The following is a 19,790-nucleotide window of genomic DNA, read 5'->3' on the forward strand; positions in this document are numbered from 1 at the left end:
AGCAGCCTCTATCCCACCACTCAGGCTAAGCCCTCTTCACTCTGCTACCATCGGGAAGGAAGTACAGGAGCCTAAAGACAAGCATTCTGCGGCAAAGGGACAGCTTCTTCCCCGCTGCCATCAGATTCCTGAATGATTAATGAACCAAAGACACTGCCTTACTTTTCATGCACTACCATTTCAATTTTCATTTTTTTATATATATTATTGTTGTCAGATGGTTATAATATAAATGTTTGCTCGATGATGCTGCCACAAAACACCGAATTTCGTGACTTGTTCATGACAATAAATTCTGATTCTGATGGGGTGGACAAATGTACAAAATGAAGGGAGGAAAGTTTAAGGGAGACATCAGTAGTAAGTCTTTTTATTCAGAGTGTTGTGGGTGCCTGGAAAGTGTTGCCAGGGGTGATGGTGGATGCAGAAACATCTGCGGCATTTAAGAGACTTTTAGCTTCATGGATGGAGGAAAAGTGGAATGTTACAGGGCAATGATGGTTCAGTACTTTTTTTTAGGAATATATGGATTGGCACAACATCGAGGGCTGAAGGGCCTGTATTGTGTTGTAGTGTATCTATGTTATTTTTGTTTTTTTTTTAAGTTTGTAGAGTGTATATTAGTTTTCCCACAATTTATAATTTACAATTTATCCTATGTATAGGTATGACAAATTTCAGAATTATTCTTTCCCCCCCCGCCCCGACCCTGCCCTGTACAAGTTTTCTTGATACCCACTCTGAATATCTTGACATGTGAGGGATGTATTGCTCATTCTCATTACATGTTTTGTTGGAGGATTTGATGAATAATGTTCTGACCATGTGATGTGAAATAATGTGTTATCGGTTTATTTGACTTGTATGAATATTGTTGTATTAACTTCTAATTTCTGAATCCCCTGTAGTTAAGACTGTTGGTTTTGTAGAGCAGCTGTTAGCACAGGGAACCGTCAGTGAGTGCACTGAGGGGAGAGATGAAGCAATTAAACCATAGAAGGAAGTGTGTGGATCCTGTATTCAAAAGAATGTACCATTTGAGGCCTTATCCAAAATTCTTAGGTCTTTTTTAAAAGATTTTATTAATGTTAAATGCTGTGAAATCAATTTGAAGTCTGGTTGTTATTGGTAATTATCTTGAGATGTTAAGTGGCAAACCCAATGTTGTAAACGTCCCACTTTTCAATGGAGTAGTGGTCAAAAGCCATGAATCATTTTCCATTTTAATCCATAACAGCAATAATTTTTGGATAAGCACAGAATGAGACCCTTGTGCATGCTAGCTAACGAAGTGCTGTTCAGACTAATCCCCTTTCTCGTTTCATGGTCCTCAGATGTGTGGGTTACAATGTATCAAGTGTTCATTTCAGTACTTTGTCAATGAAATAAAGGTTTTTGCCTCCACCATTTTTTCATGCAGTGAGCTTTGTATACCTGCCCCACCCATGAAGCAACTTCCCTCAATTCTTCTTTAATTCTTAAATCTATGCTCCTCAGTGATTTGCCTCTGCTCAAGATATTAGTTTAGTCTTTTTAATTTGCTCTCTCTAGAACTCTTTTAAAATTATGTACCTCAATTAAATCTCTCCTCAGACATCTCTGTTCTGAAGGGGACAGTTGACCCATTCTTTCCCGATATTTCAACTTCTTCAGTCCAGGCACTGCCCTTGTAAATCTTCTCTGCACTTTGTCCGCTGCTAACACGTTCTCTATGATGTGGTAACTAGAACTCTTACTGTGGCCTCACTACTCTTTTTTTTTGGAGAATTTCAACATTACCTTCATGCTTTTATTTTCTGCGCTTCTGCAAATGAAGAAAATAATTCTATATCCCTCCCTATCGAACTGTCCACCTGCACAGCTACCTTGATCATGTGTGGTAATGACTGTTCATTTCATGATACCTTACCATTTGTTCTATATTCCATTACCTTTATTTCACTTCAAATAAATTACCTCCACTTTTCTATATTATATTCTGTTTCTCCTCTTTTATACCTTACCATTTGTTCTATATTCCATTACCTTTATTTCACTTCAAATAAATTACCTCCTCTTTTCTATATTATATTCTGTTTCTCCTCTTTTCTCTTCACCTGACTTTTTTTAATAATTTAGGGCCAAATTTTAGATCACTTAGAAATCTGTTTATGACTCTTTTCCATTTTAGTCTAAATAGCATGTAAAGCATCTAGCTCTAAGTGATTAAAAAATAGATATAGGCCATGTGATCCTTTGAGCCTGCTCCATCAATCAATATGATCGTGGATGATCTGCCCACGGTTTCAGCTGCACTTGCCCTTCTGTTCTCCATACTCCTTAATTGGCCTATTATTCAGAAATCTATCCATCTATATCTTAAATATATTTAATGAGGCAGTCTCTCCTGCTTCATTGAGCAGAGAATTCCAGTGATTAGTGACGCTGGGTGAAGCAGTTCCTCATCTCTGTCTTAAATCTACTTCTCTGAATCTTGAAGCCATGTTCCCTTGTTCTAGTCTCATCATTTTATGTTTCTGTAAGATTCTCCCCTCATCCTTCTATAGTCCCTTGACTATAGTCCCAGGCTACTCAATTGTCCCTCAAAAGCTAACCCCCTCATTTCCAGAATCATCTTGGTGAACCTCCTCTGCTCTATCACCAAAGCTAATATATACCTTTTTACATAAAGAGACCAGAATGCAGTTCTCCATTCTGGTGCGGCCTCACCAGTACCCCATGCAGTTGCAGTAGAACCAACCTGTTCTTAAATTTCCTCTCTCTCTATACCATCGAAGGCCAACATTCCATTTTCCTCCTTGATTGTTTTATTCCTTGTCCCAAACCCTTGCCTGTTCATGACCTATTTATATCTCTCTGCAGACTCTGTGTCCTCTAGTTAATTTGATTTTTCATTCAATTTAGTGTAATCAGCAAACTTTGATATTTCTCTCCTCCTCCAAAATCTCTTATCTATACAATTATGGTCACAGCAATGATTCTTGCAGCACATCACAAACCACTGATTACCAACCAGAAAAAAAGCACACATATACCCCAACCCTATGCTTTCTACTAACTCTGTGTATCCTCCTTCTATACAGAAGTATTTTGTACACCCTGTCATACCTTCTGGATATATAAGTATATCACATCCACCTGTTCCCCATATCCACTTTGTGATTTTTTTAAATTGTAATAAAGAAACTTGGGTTCTTTTAAAACAGCTACACTTTATTAGAGTGTTGTGCATAGTCTACATCCCATCAGAAGCTCAGCAGGTGATATGCCATGTTCAAGTGGTGAAGCTCTGTAACTTAATAGAGCTAGATAGGATCTGAGGCACTGTCTAATGCTTTCTTGAGCAACTGTTTAACTATGTGAACTCCTTTCTGTGCTTTACCATTTGACTATGGATGGAGAGGACTTGAAGTCACATGTCAAAAATCATACTATTCTGCAAAGTTCTGGAATTCTCTACAGCTGTAGCATAGTCCATTGTTACTGTAAACAATTTGAGGAATTCCATGACTTGCAAAGATTGATTTCATATCTTGGATCACACAAGCAGCAGACATGCTAGGAATCAGTCCTGACTTTCTCCCATGGTTCTGCTGGTACATCAGTTATTATCATGGGTTCCTTTGCCTGCATTGCATGATGTTTCAAACAGGTCTCAGCTTGAAACCATTCTGTCAATGTTATTGTTTATCCCAGGCCAATAAACAATAGTCTGGTCCTCCTCTTGCATTTTTCCATTCCAAGATGCCCCTCATGTACCTTTTTCAGCATCTTTTGTTGCAGTGGTTGAAGAATGACAATTCTGCTCTGTCAGAGTAGAAGCCCATTGACAACACTAAACTCTGCCTTGATGTTGAATGCTGACATTCACCTCTTGGACATCCTTCATTCAGATTCTTGATGACCTTCTGCAGAACTGTGTCCTTTTCTGTTTCAGCTGTGATCTGCTTGGATTTCATGTCAGATATGGGAAGAGATTCAGTGATCAGATTCACAACTGTCTCTGTGGAACTCTCATTTTGTGTGCTTCACTCTGGGTGACACATCAGCTAACACAATAAGTTTCACTGATGTGTAAACCAATTCAAAGTCATAATGTTGAAGCTTCATCATCAATGTTTGGATTCTTGGCGACATCTCACTGAGATTTTTCTTGATTATCACTATTAATGGCTTGTGGTATGTCTCTGCCACGAATGTTGGTAGACCATACACATAACTGTGGAATTTCTCAAATCCATAGACCAGACCTACACACTCTTTCTTGATCTGTGCATATCAACATTCATAGGTCGTCATTGTCTTTGATGCATATGCTACTGGCTTCCAATCCTTTCCCCAGCTTGAAGTAGTACGGTGCCTATTCCATCTTTTGAAGCATCTGTAGATATTTTTGTCCATCTGGATGCATCAAAAAATGACAAAAGTACTGGTTCTGTAGTTAGAATGGACTTCAGTTGTCCCCATTCTTGGTAGTCTGTCCACTTGAACTCACATTTGTTTTATAACTATTTCCTTAGGTACATTGTTGTGGAAGATAGGTTTGGTATAAATTTACCAATGAAATTAATCATTTCCAGAACTCTCAATATGCCTTTTTTGTCAGTGGGTTTGGGCATCTCTAGAATTGCTTTCACCTTGCTCTTGTCTGGCTCCACACCTGCCTCTGACAGTTATCTCACAGAAAGGTGATTTCCTTCACACCAAACTGACAGTTTTCTCCGTTTAACTATAGATCATACTTCTGGATGTATTGTAGCACTTTGATGAGCCTCTTTTTGTGTTGTCCTTGTATTGGATCCCAATAAGATCATGTCATCCATGTATATGCATACCCCATTTATGCCTTCTATGATGTGCTCCATTGTCCTGTGGAACATTTCTGGAACTGAGGAAAATCCAAAAGGTATTCTCTGACAGGATTATTGGCCAAACGGTTTTTTAAATGTTCAGTATTTTGTGCTATCTTCATGCACTTTTATTTGCCAGAAGCCCTGGGGTGCTTCCAATTTAGTGAAAAACTTTGCACCGGCCATCTCACTTATAATTTCATCCCTGGTTGGAATCTAATAATGTTCCCTCTTTATATTGGCATTCAAGTCTTTTGGTTCTATGCACATGCCTAGGTCAATTTTCTTCTTTTTGACACATGCCATTGAATTCACCCATTCTGTGGGCTCCTCCACTTTCTTTATGACTCTTAGTGATGCCATTCGGTTGAGTGTCTACTTGAGCTTTTCTTTTAGTGGTGCTGGAACCCACTTTGGGCATGCACTACTGGCTGTGTATCCTCCTTTAACTGTATCTTATAGGTGTATGGTAAAACTCCAAACCCCTTGAAGATGTCTGGAAATTGATCCAGTATTTCCTCTATGCTGATTCGTGCATTGATGCTGTTAATGTGGTACATCCTCTTGACTAAGCTTAAGTTTTTGCATACTTTGTCACCAAGCAGTGATTCATGTCCATCTGGGACTACTTTGAACCTGAGGTGGTGCTCTTTATCTATAACTTTCACCTTGAGTTTACATGTACCTTTCATGTCAATGCCCTGTCCATTGTAGGTTTTGAGCTGAACAGGATTTATATGGATGTATGGTTTTATCTTCATTGCCCTGATGTCACATTCTCAGATCAAATTGATCTTTGCCCCTGTGAAAGAAATATTTGCTCTATTTGTATGCAATGACACAGTCCTCTTGTCCTGCTCAACTCTGTTCACACTTATCTGTTCAGTATCTGTCCGTTTATAGTCTTTCTGCACTACCATGCCAACAAAAAGTATATCACTGAGAGCAGTTTCTTCCGTAGTGTGTAGAGTGTACATGCTTTAACTTCTGTTTTGTTTCCCTTTGGAAAAACATTGCTTTGCATAGTGATTATGCCCTTTGCACTTATTACAGACTTTTCCATAGGCTTGGCATCATTCTGGTGCATGTTGAGTGCCGCATTGTTTGCAATTGAATGCTTCTCCATTTTTTTGTGGTTTCCTAGATCTCATTTTGTGTTTATATATGAGGCCACACACTGTGGCTATGGTTATGCCTTTGTTGTCACTGGCGTTTGCACTCTAACTGAACTTTTTTGCGAGCTGCAGAGCTAATTCATTGGCATGGCATATCTTCACAGTTCCAGCTAAGGTAAGCTCTGTCTCTCGCAGCAACCTGTCTCTCACTTTATCTTATCAATAATCATGACCACAATTTGATCACGGATCATTGAATCTTGCAGCAATCCAAAATTGCGTGTTCTTGCTTTTAATTTCAAGTTCATTTAAAAAAAAGTATCAAAGCTCTCTCCCTGTAGCTGCATGCATGAGCAAAAGACATACAACTCAAATGTTTCATTTTTCTTTGGTGAACATCAAACATCTCAATAACCTTGTCGAACTTGCCCCGGTCTTCTACCTCGGCAAAAACAAATGTATTGAAAACTTCTAGTGCTCAAGTTCCCAGCATAGTATATAGCAGTGCAATTTTCCATGCATCAGGTTTGCCATTGAATTCAATGGCTTGCAGGTACAGTGTGAATCTTTGTTTGAACAACCTCCACTTGTGGGTGACATTTCCAGTCCAACTTACACCATCATAGAACTTTATACTCTCTATATCTGCTGATAATGATTGATACACATGCAGCACACTCCTAATGCTTCTTCCTCTCCTGGTATTATGTGATGTTTCTTTTATTGTAATTAAGAAACTTGGATTATTTTAAAACAACTATACTTTATTAGCTGAAGTACACAAGACTGTGTGGAGGCATCTATTTTGAATCCAACAGAACTGCAACAAACTAGTCTCCAACTCCCTCTAGTGGTTAGGAGGATCACTAGCACTCTATTACCACTCACTTAATGCGTTGTTTCCTTTAAAAAAATCTCCAGTGAGTTAAATATAATCTGCCATGCCTGAATCCATGCTGTGTCTGATTGATGGAACAATTTTTATCCAGATGTCTCACTTAAGCTTCCTTAATGATAACTTCAAGCATTTTCCATCATTGGACATTAAGCTAACTGGCTAATAGTTAGATTTTTGCCTATCCTTCTTAGGAATGACAGTAATCAATGCTCTTGAAAAAGACTCCAGGAATTCACCCATTTCTTTAGCTTGCTTTAATATTTTCATAAATACCGGAAGTAATAAATCATGGAATTCTTGATAAAACTCTAAAGTAAACCCATCCTCTCCTGGAGATTTCCAACCGGCATAGTTTGTAAAACTTCCTTAACCTCCAAATCAGTTTTTTAAAAAAACACATCTAACTCCTGTACTTCTTTATCCTTTACAAGTATTAAATCTAAATTAGTAAAAAAAATACCTCAATCTGATTATCATCTCAAACCTCTCCAGAAGTGTATAATTCTTGATAAAAAAAGACGAAACTCTTCATTGATTTCTTGAGGTTTATGTGTAACTGCTGATTTTTTTCCTTATCACATTTATTGTCCTAGATGCCTGGTCTGTCTTCAATTGCCAAGCTAATACCTAATGTGCAAGTTCCCCCAGTTCATAATAGCATTGGTTAGACCTCTGTATTAACTTCTCATATTAATATGTTTATAAAGCATTATATCGCAATTTCAATTTCATTAATTGAGTTTTTTTAAATCTTCAGTCGAGTTTCATTGTAACCTCTTTTCTAAAATACCAATCTCCTTTTACAAATTAAAAGTTTCTGTAGTACATATTTTTTTAACTTTAGTAGAATAACGAATAATCTGCCCTCTTAAATAAGCCTTTAAAGCGTCCCCACAAAGTAAATTTACTTTGTACTGATTTTTCATTTATTTGTAAAAATGTCTTTATATGTTCCCTAACATGTTCAATAAACTCCTCCTGTTTTTATAACATCATGTTAAATCTCCAACTATAAGCTGTTTGAACCATTTCAGGACTAAGACAAGAAATTAATAGTAAAGAATGGTCAGACAAAATCTTACTTTTGTAATCAGCCTGAGTAATCCTACCTTGTAATTGTGCCGATATTAAAAATAAATCAGTTCTAGAATAAAAATCATGTCTTGCTGAGTAAAACAAAAAATCTTCTCCAAATCTCAACTAAATTTAAGTCCGTCATCATTTCTGACAAACGTTTTGCCATTTTAGTTTTCTTCAGAGTTTTTGGAGATTTATCCAACAAAGGGTCTAAACAAGTTGAAAACATAGCCACATCACCAAACATGCATATTTGTGAGTATTCAAGCGATTGCACAGAAGGCATTTGTTCTGTGTGGTTGGAGCCTTGTAACTGATTTATCAACTCTGAAAAGAATCACTGTTGTCATATTACTGCCTTCCCAAAGGAATAGGTTGGAGCTTGTGGAAGAGGCACAAAATTAAAATGCCACAGTAAGAGCATGTGCAGAATGATAACATCAAAATATCCACAAGCCAGAAAAGCCATTACCACTGTTGAGCATGGGGATTAGATCTGCTGCAGTCATGCAGGTTATCCTTAAGTTGTACTTTATAAGTACTTTACATATTTTAAGTTTATGCTTGAGATTTATTCCACTCCAGATCTGACCCTTTGTTCATCCTCAGTTTTGATCACTTCATTTTTGGTGTAAAAGACATGAGGTATCAGAAATTCCCTCTCTAATCTTTTACATCTTTCTGTCTTCTTGCTCAAAGTGCAAATTAAAACTGACTAATGTCCTAGTACTTTAACCAGTTAAATATTATTTATTTTGAGCACATTCTGTGATGTGCCGAAGAACTCAATGTATAGATTTTAGATTTCAGATTTATTTTCAGAGTACATACATGACATCACATACAACTGAGATTCTTTTTTTCCTGCAGGCGATGCAGAATTACCACAATTGGTTGTGCAAAAATCTGTACACAACATATACATGTAAACAAATAAAGAACTGTAAACAGATAATAAATGTAAACAAACTGCAATATCCATCATTTCTGTAGAAATTTACCAGGGTTTCTGGTGTCATACCAAAACTCCACAAACTCCTGAGGAAGTAGAGGTGTTGACGTGCTTTCTTCATGATGCCATTGGTGTGTTGGGTCCAGGAAAGATCCTCCGAGATAGTGACTCCAAAGAACTTAAATTTACTCACCCTCTCCACCTTTGATCCCCCAATGATAACTGGATTGTCCACCTTTGGTTTTCTTTCCTGAGGTCAACAATCAGCTCCTTAGTTTTGGTGAAATTGAGTGCAAGTTTGTTGTTGGTGCACCATTCAGCCAAGTTTTCAACCTCCCTCCTGTATGCTGATTCATCCCTTCCCTTTATAAAACCCACTATCGTGGTATCATCGGCAAATTTGTTGATGGTGTTATTGTGTCGTACTGAGCCCCACAGTCGTAGGTGTAATGTGAGTAGTCCCCTGTGGTGAGTAGTCCCGTGCGGTGCTCCAGTACTGAAGGAGATTGTGGAGGAGATGTTCTTACCAATCTTCACTGATTGTGGACTGGAGGTGAGGAAATCTATGATCTAATTACACAGAGGTGTGTTGAGTCCCAGGTCTTGGAGTTCGCTGATCTGGTTTGATGGGATGATGGTGTTAAATGCTGAACTGTAGTTGATAAAGAGCATCCTGATGTATGCACCTTTGCTGACCAGGTGTTCCAGGGCTTTATGTAGAGCCAATGAGATGATATCTGCCATAGACCTGTTCTACGATAGGTGAACTTTAATGTATCCATGTCACTTCTCAGACAGAAGCTGATCTGCTTCATCACCAGCCTTTCAAAATGCTTCATCACTATTAATGTAAGTGTTATTGGTCGATAGTCATTAAGGCTGGTTACTACACTCTTCATGGGCACTGATATGATTAATACCTGTTTGAAACAGGTGGGTACCACACCTTACTGGAGTGAGATATTGCAGATATCCGTGAATACCTTGGTAAGTTGGTCAGCACAGATTTTTACTATTACATTCGGGCCAGATGCTTTCCTCAGACTCACTCTTCTGAAGGCAACTCGCATGCCATCATGGCATGGATAGGATAGGATCATCAGGGGACATGGGGGTGTGGAGGAGTGGTTCTTTGCTTCTACTGATCAAATTGGCCATAGAAGGCATTGAGTTCCTCTGGGAGCAAAGTTTTGCCATCTGCTACTTCACTGGATTTGTTTTTGTAATGGGTTATGACATTTAGACCCTGCCACAACTGTTGGGTATCCCATGTTTTTTCCATTTTCATCTGAATGTTATTGTTGTTACGATGTAATAAAGGGCAAAGAAGTTCTCATATCTTTAATATCTAAAGTGTGCTGAATTAATGGGCTTCAGAAAGGGTGGTAATGTAGTAGTTACAATTGGCCTCTATAATGGTGCTTCACACTTGAAGGAGTAACAAGTGATGGAGGAGGCCTTCCTAGAACATTGAGCAAGAGCTGGATGTGTTTCACTTCTGATGTCCCAAATAACCTGTCAGCCTCTGGCATGTATAATAGTCACACAGGTAAGGGACAGAAAGGCATCTGGAGGCCAAGAAACTTTAAAACAAATACCTTTTGTGAGGGGGAAAAAATGCTCTCCAAAAGGACGAAAATCTCTGAAAGACGTATTTCATTGAAAGATAGCTTACATTGATCACAAGATAAAGGAACAGAAGTAGGCCATTCAGCCCATTGAATTTGCTCCACAACTCCACCCTGAGAAACCATTCTCATATCCAGTTCCAAGTTCTGGCCTTTTCCCCATATCCCTTGATACCCTGTCTAATTAGATATCTATAAATCTCCTCCTTAAACTCCCCCAATGATAGAGCCTCCACAGCTGTGTGTGGCAACAAATTCCATAAATCCAAAACCCTTTGTCTAAATAAATTTCTCCTCATCTCTGTTTTAAATGGGTACCTTCTTATTCTAAGACTGTGCCCTCTTGTCCTGGATTCATCCACTAAGGGAAACTTCTTATTCACATCTACTGTGTCCAATCCTTTTAGTATTAAAAATGTTTCTATGAGATCCCCTCTCATTCTTATATAATCCAATGAATACAGTCCAAGAGCCGATAAATGTTCCTCATATGTTAGCCCTTGCATCCCAGGAATCATCCTGGTAAATCTTCTCTGTACTCCTCCAAAATCATTATACTTGTATTCCTTTTAAGATAAGGGGCTCAAAACTGCACACAATTCTCCAAATGAGGTCTCACCAGTGCCCTATAGGGCCTCATCAACACCTCTTTACTCTTATGCACTATTCCTCTTGAAATCAATGCCAAAATAGCATTTGTTTTCTTTACTGCTGATCCAACCTGGTGGTTAACATTTAGGTTATCCTGCACGAGGACCCCAAAGTCCCTTTGCGCTTCCGTATTTTGAATTTTCTTCCCATCCAAATAATAATCTGCTTGTTTATTTCCTCTTCCAAAATGTACAACTGTACATTTCTCAATACTGTATCTCATCTGCCATTTCTTTGCCCGCTCTCCTAAGCTGACCAAGTCTCTCTGCATCCTTTCGATTTCTTTAACACTTCCTACTCCACCAACTATCTTGGTGTTATCTGCAAGCGTAGCCACAAAACCATTTAATCCATAATCTAAATCATCAATATACATTGTAAAAAGAAACAGCCCCAACACCGATCCCTGTGGAACACCACTAGTAACCGGCAACCAACCAGAACAGGATCCCTTTCTTCCCACCTTTTGCTTTCTGCCTATCAGCCAATACTCCACCCAATCTAATATCTTTCCTGTAATTCCATGCGCTCTCATCTTATTAAGCAGCTTATTATGCGGCACCTTATCAAAGGCCTTTTGTAGTCATTTTATGACGTAACTAACTTTTATCTGTAGAATATTAATGTATATAACCTTTGCCATGATTCAGGGCTGAATAGTCATTGAAGTTTCATTTCAAAAAAAGAATCCAAAACTGACCCTTGGGTATCATGTCACCACATTAGTGACTTTGTACACATTTTATTTACAAAAATAAGAACCTGCAATTCCTTCAACTGTGAAAATAGTTAGAAAATGTTCCTATCTATCCATGCATGCAATAGCATTTTAAAGATCAGAATTAAATTGAATGTAAAATTAACATTTATTTGCTTTAACAAAATAACAAAGTTGTGGCTTCTAACCTATTAGTTAATACTGGATCAGAGAACCATGTAAAAGCACATTTTACACTTAGCTATATGTATTCAACTTAAATTATTTTGTTTGTCCACAAGATTAAAGACAAAGGTAGTTACAATCCCATTACATGCTACAAGATATTAAATGCTATGTAATTGCACTTCAGAATAAGGTGTAGCAAATTTGCTGTTGAGCTAATCTTTGAGTTATAATTATACATGGCATGCAAAACTGTCTGCAGTTGTGATATGGAGACTACAACAGGTTATACTGATTATCAAAGCAATTTTCATCAGTTCTCTTTTGAACTCCAATTAGAAGTTAGATTTTTAATAGAGTTTTGCAGAAATGTGAATAACACGATTTTTTTTTAAACTTCATAAGCAAGGTAGTTCAGTATGCTTAAAACAATGATCTTAAGAAGTTTGGTATCTTATTTTGATCAAAGAGCCTTGCTTTCACTGTATTAGAATGTATTGGATTGTAATTAAAGAGGGGTTCTTCAGGGGTTGGTGTTGGGACCGTTTCTTTTAATGTTGGATTTTGAAATAAATGGCTTTGTGGCTAAATTTACAGATATAACTAAAATAGCATATCTATATACAATATAAAACACAACATATTCTGTCACACAGTATCAACCCTCATTCAAAGATCACAGTGATTTGGTACAGTATTTATGGTATATTTTGGCAGCATGTTTCTAACAAATTGTTAAACAAATATCTCTGAAGTTGTTTGAGGTAAATTGTTCCAGTTCCATGTTAACATTTATCATTGTGGTTCTTTCTTAAGAAATGTAAACTACTGACGTCAAACAGTTACACACATTAACAGTTAATCCTGTTTAGTTTCAGGTCTTTACACATTTGAGGTAACATCTCGAGGGTTTGTCTCCAATATATATCAAACATGCATGTACTGTATACTTTTGGGTTTCATTTTATTAAGAGAAAACATTTTAGTGCTTAATCTCTAACTTCGTCCCACCATTTTCTTCTTGACTTCTTGGTTGGAGTAATATATAAACAGCATGCAAAATGTGGACTTCAGGAGGAAGTCAGGGGAACACAACCCAGTCCTCATCGAGGGCTCAGTAGTGGAGAGGGTCAAAAACTTCAAATTTCTGGATGTCATCATCTCCGAGGATCTGTCCTGGAGCCTCCATGTTGATGCAATCATAAAGAAGGCTCACCAGTGGCTATACTCTGTGTGGTTTCTGACGATTCTCGTAAACTTCTACAGGTGTACTATGGAGAGCATTCTGGCTGGTTGCATCACTGCCTGGTATGGAGGCACCAACTTTCAGGACAAGAATAAACTCCAGAGGATTGTTAACTCGGCCTGCAACATCACAGGCACCAGATTTCACTCCATTGGGGACATCTATATGAGGTGGTATCTTAAAAAAACAGCCTCTATCCTCAAAAACCCCCACCACCCAGGCCATTCCCTCTTATTCACAGGAGGTGCAGGAGCCTAAAGATGATTATTTTTATTTTTTATAGTAATGTGAGATGGTTACAATATAAATGTTTGCTCTACGACGCTGCTGCAAAAACATCGAATTTCATGACTTGTTCATGACAATAAATTCTGTTTCTGAAAAAGTAAAGAAATTGAATGGGTGAGTACACAGGAACTATTTATTCCATCATCCAAAAGTTGGTGGTAGGTAAATTAATGGAAAGTGTTCTTCAGGATGGAATATACCATTATTTAGATAACCAGGGATTGATTAGGAGTAGTCAACATGGTTTTGTGTGTAGTGATCGTGTTTAACAAATCTTACGAATTTTTCGAGGAGGTTACGATAAAGGTTGACAAAGGGAAGGCTATGGATGTTGTCTATATAGATTTTTGAAAGGCCTTTTAGAAGTTTGCGCATAAGAAGTTAGTTAGGAAGGTTCAATTATTAGGTATTAACGTTGAAGTAGTGAAATGAATTCAACAATGGTTGGATGGGAGATGCCAGAGAGTAGTGGTGGAAAATTGTTTGTCATCTTGGAGGCTGTTGACGAGTGGAATGCCTCAGGGATCATTACTGGGTCCATTGTTGTTCGTCATATATATTAATGATCTGGATGATAGTGTGGTAAATTGGATTAATAAGTATGCAGATGATTCTAAGATTGGTGGTCTTGTGGACAGTGAGGAAGGTTTTCAAAGCTTATAATTATCCGGTTTACTTTTTGAGCCCTTTTTAAACAGTAAAACATGAACTACCTTCCAATCCTCTGGCACTCCCACCATGGCTAATGACATTTTAAATATTTCTGTCAGAGCCCCTGCTATTTCTACATTGATCTCCCTCAAGGTCGTAGGGAATATCCTGTGAGATTTATCCACCTTGATTCTCTTTAAAATAGCCAGTACTACCTCCTCATTAATCTGTATATTTTCCATGACCTCACTACTAACTTTTCTTACTTCTCCTGACTCAATATTCCTTTCCTTAGTGAATACTGAAGAAATCATTTAAAATTTCCCCATTATTCTTTTAGTTTTAACATGCCTGTAGAAACCCTTTGGGGTTTTTTTTTACCTTGCCTGCCAAAGCAGCCTCATATCCCCTTTTAGCCTTTCTAATTTCTTAAGATTTTTTTTTACAGTCCTTATATTCCTCAAGTACCTCATCTATTCCCTTCTGTCTTTACCCATTGTACACATCGCTTTTCCTCCAAACCAAACTCCCAATATCCTTTGACAACCAATGCTCCCTATATTTTCTATCTTTTCCTTTAATCCTCTCAGGGACATACCAACTCAGTACTCTCAAAATTTCCCCTTTGAATATCCTCCATTTATCTGTTGCATCCTTCCCAGAAAATAAATTATCCCAATCCTCACCTAAATTCTTCTGCATCTCCTCAAAATTAGCCTTGTTCCAATTAAGAATTTCAACCTTAGGCCCAGCCCTATCCTTCTCCTTAATTAACAGAAAACTAATAGTATTATGATCATTAGACCCAGTGTTCCCCAACACAAACCTCTGTCACCTGACCTATCTCATTCCCTAATAGGAGATCCAATACTGCCCCCCTCTCTGGTCAGTTCTCCTATATATTGATTTAGAAAACTTTCCTGAACACATTTGACAAACTCAACGCATCCAGCCCTTTTACAGTATGGGTGCCCCAGTCAATGTGTGGAAAGTTAAAATCTCCTACAATCACCACCTTATGTTTACTGCATAAATGCTATCTCCTTACAAATTTGCTCATATAATTCTCTCTATCCATTAGATGGTCTATAATATATCCTCAAAAGTGTTTTCAGGCCTTTCCCATTCCTCACTTCCACCCAAATAGCCTCACTGGATGACCCCTCCAATCTATCCTGCCATAGCACCACTGTAATGTTTTCTCTAACAAGCAATGCGACTCCTCCACCTTTTATCCCCCCGTTCTATCACGCCTAAAGTAACGGAATCCTGGAACATTTAGTTGCCAATTATGCCCCTCCTGCAACCAAGTTTCACTGATGGCTACAATATCACATTTCCATGTGTCAATCCATGCTCTAAGTTCAACCACCTTACTTACAATGCTCCTTGCATTGAAATATACACTCTTGAGAGAATGACCCCCACATTCATTCCTTTGATTACAATCTACTTTTACTACTCCCTCTCCTTCATTAATTTTAACAATCTCATTCTTCTCTCCCTTCAAATCCAGTTGTCCCTCTACCCTAATCTCCACACTCTCATTGTGCTTCCCACCCTCCTGCCAAACTAGTTTAAATCTTTCCCAACAAATCTAGCAAACCTGCCTGCCAGGATATTACCCCCCCCCCCCCCACCCCCCTCCAGTTTAGGTGCAGCCCGCCCTTTTTGTAGAGGTCAGATCTTACCCAGAAGAGTTCTCAATGATCCACAAATCTAAACCCCTGCCCCCTGCACCAACTCTTTAGCCACACATTCATCTGCCACATCTTCCTATTTCTACCCGCTCTAGCACGTGGCACAGGTAGTAATCCTGAGATTACCATTCTTGAAGTCCTGCTTTTTAACTTCTTCCCTAACTCCCTATATTCTTCCTTCAGGACCTCATCCCTACTTCTATCCATGTCATTGGACCCCATGTGGACCATGATATCTGGATGCTCGCCTTCCCCCTCCAGAATGCTGTGTACTCAATCAGAGACTTTCCTGACCCTAGCACCTGGGAAGCAACATACCATCTAGGAGCCTCGATCTTGTCCAGCAAAACTCCTATCCACTCGCCTAACCAACGTCCCCAATCACTATCGCTCTCCTCTTCTCCCCTCTTTCCTTCCGAGCCAGGGGAGGTGGGGGGCAGCCTCTGCACCGGAGACATTACCATCTCAACTTCTCCCTTGTTGGTCTCCACCAACAGTATCCAAAACGGTATACCTGTTGTTCATAGGGACAACCACGGAAGTATTCTGCACTGTCTGCATCTTTCCCTTCCCTCTCCTGACAGTCAACCAGCTACCTGTCTGAATTATAGGGGAGGCCACTTCCCTGACACTCTTATCTGCCACGATCTCTGCCTCCCTCAAGATCCACAATTCATCCAACTTCTGCTCCAGTTCCCTAACATGAGCTGTAAGGAGCTGCAGCTGAATGCATCTTTTGCAGGTGTAATTGTCAAGGACAAGTACACTGTCCCACATTTCCCACATCCTGCAACCGGAGTGGGCCAATGAGGGTCTTGGCAGCTGAAGCACTCACAACAGGCTGCGGGATGTTGGAGACTGGTTCAAGGAAACTAGGTATTGGGACTGGATTTGTGAAGGTGCCGGTGGCAAGAAGTGCTCCCAAAGCCCCTTGGGTGTTCACAGCTTCCTGATCATATCGGAGTTTCGGATATGGGAGCTCAGGTTCACTGCTAGAATGACCAAGAGGCCATGAGCTGCAGAGGTTGCAGGAACACAGGAGGTAGATCTATGGCCACTTCAGTGTCTCTGAAGGGACTCTCGTTTGCTTTTTTTTCTCCTATTGGTGGGGTTGCTGAGTGAGTAGTGTCCTTTGTAGGCTTCTATGGCAAGCAAAACTTGATAAATTTAGTATATTTATGTACGTGACATGCTGAACAATTATTTCTGATTTGTAAACCATTTGTTGAGTTTCATAATGCCCATGTGGCATTTTCTGATACCAGATACTGTGTAGACAGAAAAATAGAGAGCTACAGTGGAAAATCCATGGTCTACAAATATCGATAGAATATATTAGGTATTCATTTCCCTAACTCTCATTATCACAATGAACTGTATAAGGTCCACATTATATTCATTACTCCACATTTTCTGAAAATATTTCTGTTACACAAAATTTATAATTAACGAAGGCTGTAAAGAAATCCCCAGGCCACTATTAAATAGGTAATTATTAATGGTTTGTTACCCAGAAAATGATTTATCCTTGCAGCCATCTGATTAATGAATTGTCTATATTTAGAGTCTCACCTGTAGCTGTCTTTCTTGGTTATTAAAAAAAATTCAAGCAACGTTATTGCTTATTTAACTACTAATAATTTAGGTTGAACCTATCTTAGAAGACTTGCATTTATAAAAGCCCAGAATATTTATGATATTTAAAATACTATTGTTTCTCATCTCAGAAATAACAAATATGAAAATATTAACCTGAGTGGATCAGTGACTATTACTCTTTGGTTTACTTTTGCACATTGTCTCTTCTACATCATCTAAATGGGTGTGATTACTGTGGCTTGAATTAATTCCTGGCCATTCACCCATGGCTCCAGGTGTCTGCCCTGTCTGTGACACCATCCATTGGACATTGAAGCTCTGTACTCGCGTGCTGGTCCTTGGTGGCCTTGACATTTCACTCTGCTGACCTTCAATGCTCACCATTGTTTGTGAGGTACAGCACCTAGTATAAAATGAGCAGAAAAGAGATCAAAGTGGTCACCTCCAATCATCCCCCAACTAATGACTTTTCTTGGCAATTTGTCAGGCCTGAACCAGAATGTTCTTTTGCACCCTGGATGCTGTGTTTGATTATCTGTTGTGCTTTTAAGCACACATTGGTTCCCACCGCGATTGCTGATCTCCTTCTTAACAACACCTGACTGCACTCTTATGTCTGCTTATGTGCTGTTGAAACCTCATCTGTATCTAACTTATCATTCGACTTAATGGTTCTAATCTATTTTAGCTCACATCTACATTCTATTTCCTGTATCCAACATGATCAGCAGGTGCCAATAGTCAACCCTCCTTTGTCTTCTGATTAATATTAGTGCCTAGTTCGAAAATGTCTTCATTTTAAAATTTGCACCCTTATTTTCAAGTCCTGCCAAGGACTGTAAACGCCCTCAGCCCTTGACAGCCCCCATGTCAGCATTGTTACAGACTTTATTGAAAGTCAAATTATGTCATTTTGACTTTTGCACTCTTGCCTTTTGCATATTATCTAATTTTGATTACCATATTTTCACTCATAATGCACATATGCATATAAGGCATGAAAAATATTAAATTATGTCATGATATGTACACATATGCCATGTGGGTGTAGTATTCTACATTCCAACTCACAAGAGAAATTTGCATTTACTTGGGATGAGAGACAAAACACATTCTATAGTCCCACTGTCTGCCCCAGTTAATCTCCCATGATTTACAGCCCATTCAACTCCCCCCAGAGGTGTCAACCACCCATTATACAGATGATATCCTCCTGCAACACATTAACAAGCTTGGGAGATCGGAATGAGATGCATTGGTGATTTGCAAGGATAGAAGGAATCAATTTAATAGATCAAAGATACCCAGACTTCAAAGTTAAACAGGATTTTAATTCTGTTGTGATTTTAAAATAAACCTTGTTAAAAATAGTTTGATTTGATGTAATGAGGATGATTAAACTGATGCCATAGGGCAGAATCATCCTAATGTTTTCTCAGAGGCACTTGATATGTTAATCTTCCTCAGGGGATGGACATTATGCCCTTTCATGTCAAGCCTTCGGTTGGAGGCTGACTATAAGCGCGGAGGGAAAAATATAAACTTACCTTATATGAAACAGCCCTAAAAGGCTGCTCTTGCATCACAATCATGTTGAGTGATGCCTCATAATGCCATCTGGAGCCGATGGAGGTGGGGCAACTGGTGCTGTAGTGCCACCCATCATAAATACATGGCAGAGCAATGGCTGTCTTCCCTACCCTTAATCCCCCAAACAGCTGGAACTGTTCTGCCCTGACAGTCCCCACCCTGGCAGATCTCACTGGCCACCCTGCCCTGATGCTCCCTGACTTGACGGACCCTGCCGGCCGCCCCTGCCTTGAGGGGGTCATGGAGGGAGAGGGGAGATGGGTCACTGGCTGATGGCATCATCATGATGTCATCAGCCTGCTCCGAGACAGCCACTTGCAGAGGCATTACATTCATGTGAGGTGGCGGAGTGCAGCGCTCTGCAGATGATCCTTCCCCGGGAGGGGCTCAGTCAGCACTTTGGAGTTCAGCCACGATACATTCATAGAGGTAAGTCTCCCGACATAAGGGCGGAAAATCTCCGTCTTTACGCTTGGGATTTTTCACTGCATGAAAAAGCCTATTGATAAGGTGCAATGCCCTAGCTGGACTATCCTGTTTCTCAGAATATCATGGCACCCAGGTAGAAGAGATATTCCCGAGACTGCCAAATTCAAAATTTTGAATTTTGCCATTTTGTATGTACCCAATTCCCATGTTTGTCTTTAAATTGTACGCATGAG

General features: G+C 39.1%; 2 protein-coding genes across 6 annotated transcripts in view; one reads left to right on the forward strand and one right to left on the reverse strand.

The window, feature by feature from the left end:
- Positions 1 to 19,790, forward strand: part of LOC138757472 (amyloid beta precursor protein binding family B member 2-like) — a 367,320-nt gene that overhangs the window by 305,967 nt on the left and 41,563 nt on the right. The window lies entirely within an intron of this gene.
- The window catches only part of LOC138757470 (putative methyltransferase NSUN7), a 141,960-nt gene continuing 139,872 nt past the window's right edge, over positions 17,703 to 19,790 (reverse strand). The window contains exon 14 of the mRNA XM_069924820.1: positions 17,703 to 17,941. Within this exon, the coding sequence (XP_069780921.1) occupies positions 17,916 to 17,941 (26 nt within the window). The 3' untranslated portion in view covers positions 17,703 to 17,915. The remainder of the gene's footprint in view (positions 17,942 to 19,790) is intronic.

Source organism: Narcine bancroftii, chromosome 3 (genome assembly GCF_036971445.1).
Source record: "Narcine bancroftii isolate sNarBan1 chromosome 3, sNarBan1.hap1, whole genome shotgun sequence".
Classification (NCBI taxonomy): Eukaryota; Metazoa; Chordata; class Chondrichthyes; order Torpediniformes; family Narcinidae; genus Narcine; species Narcine bancroftii.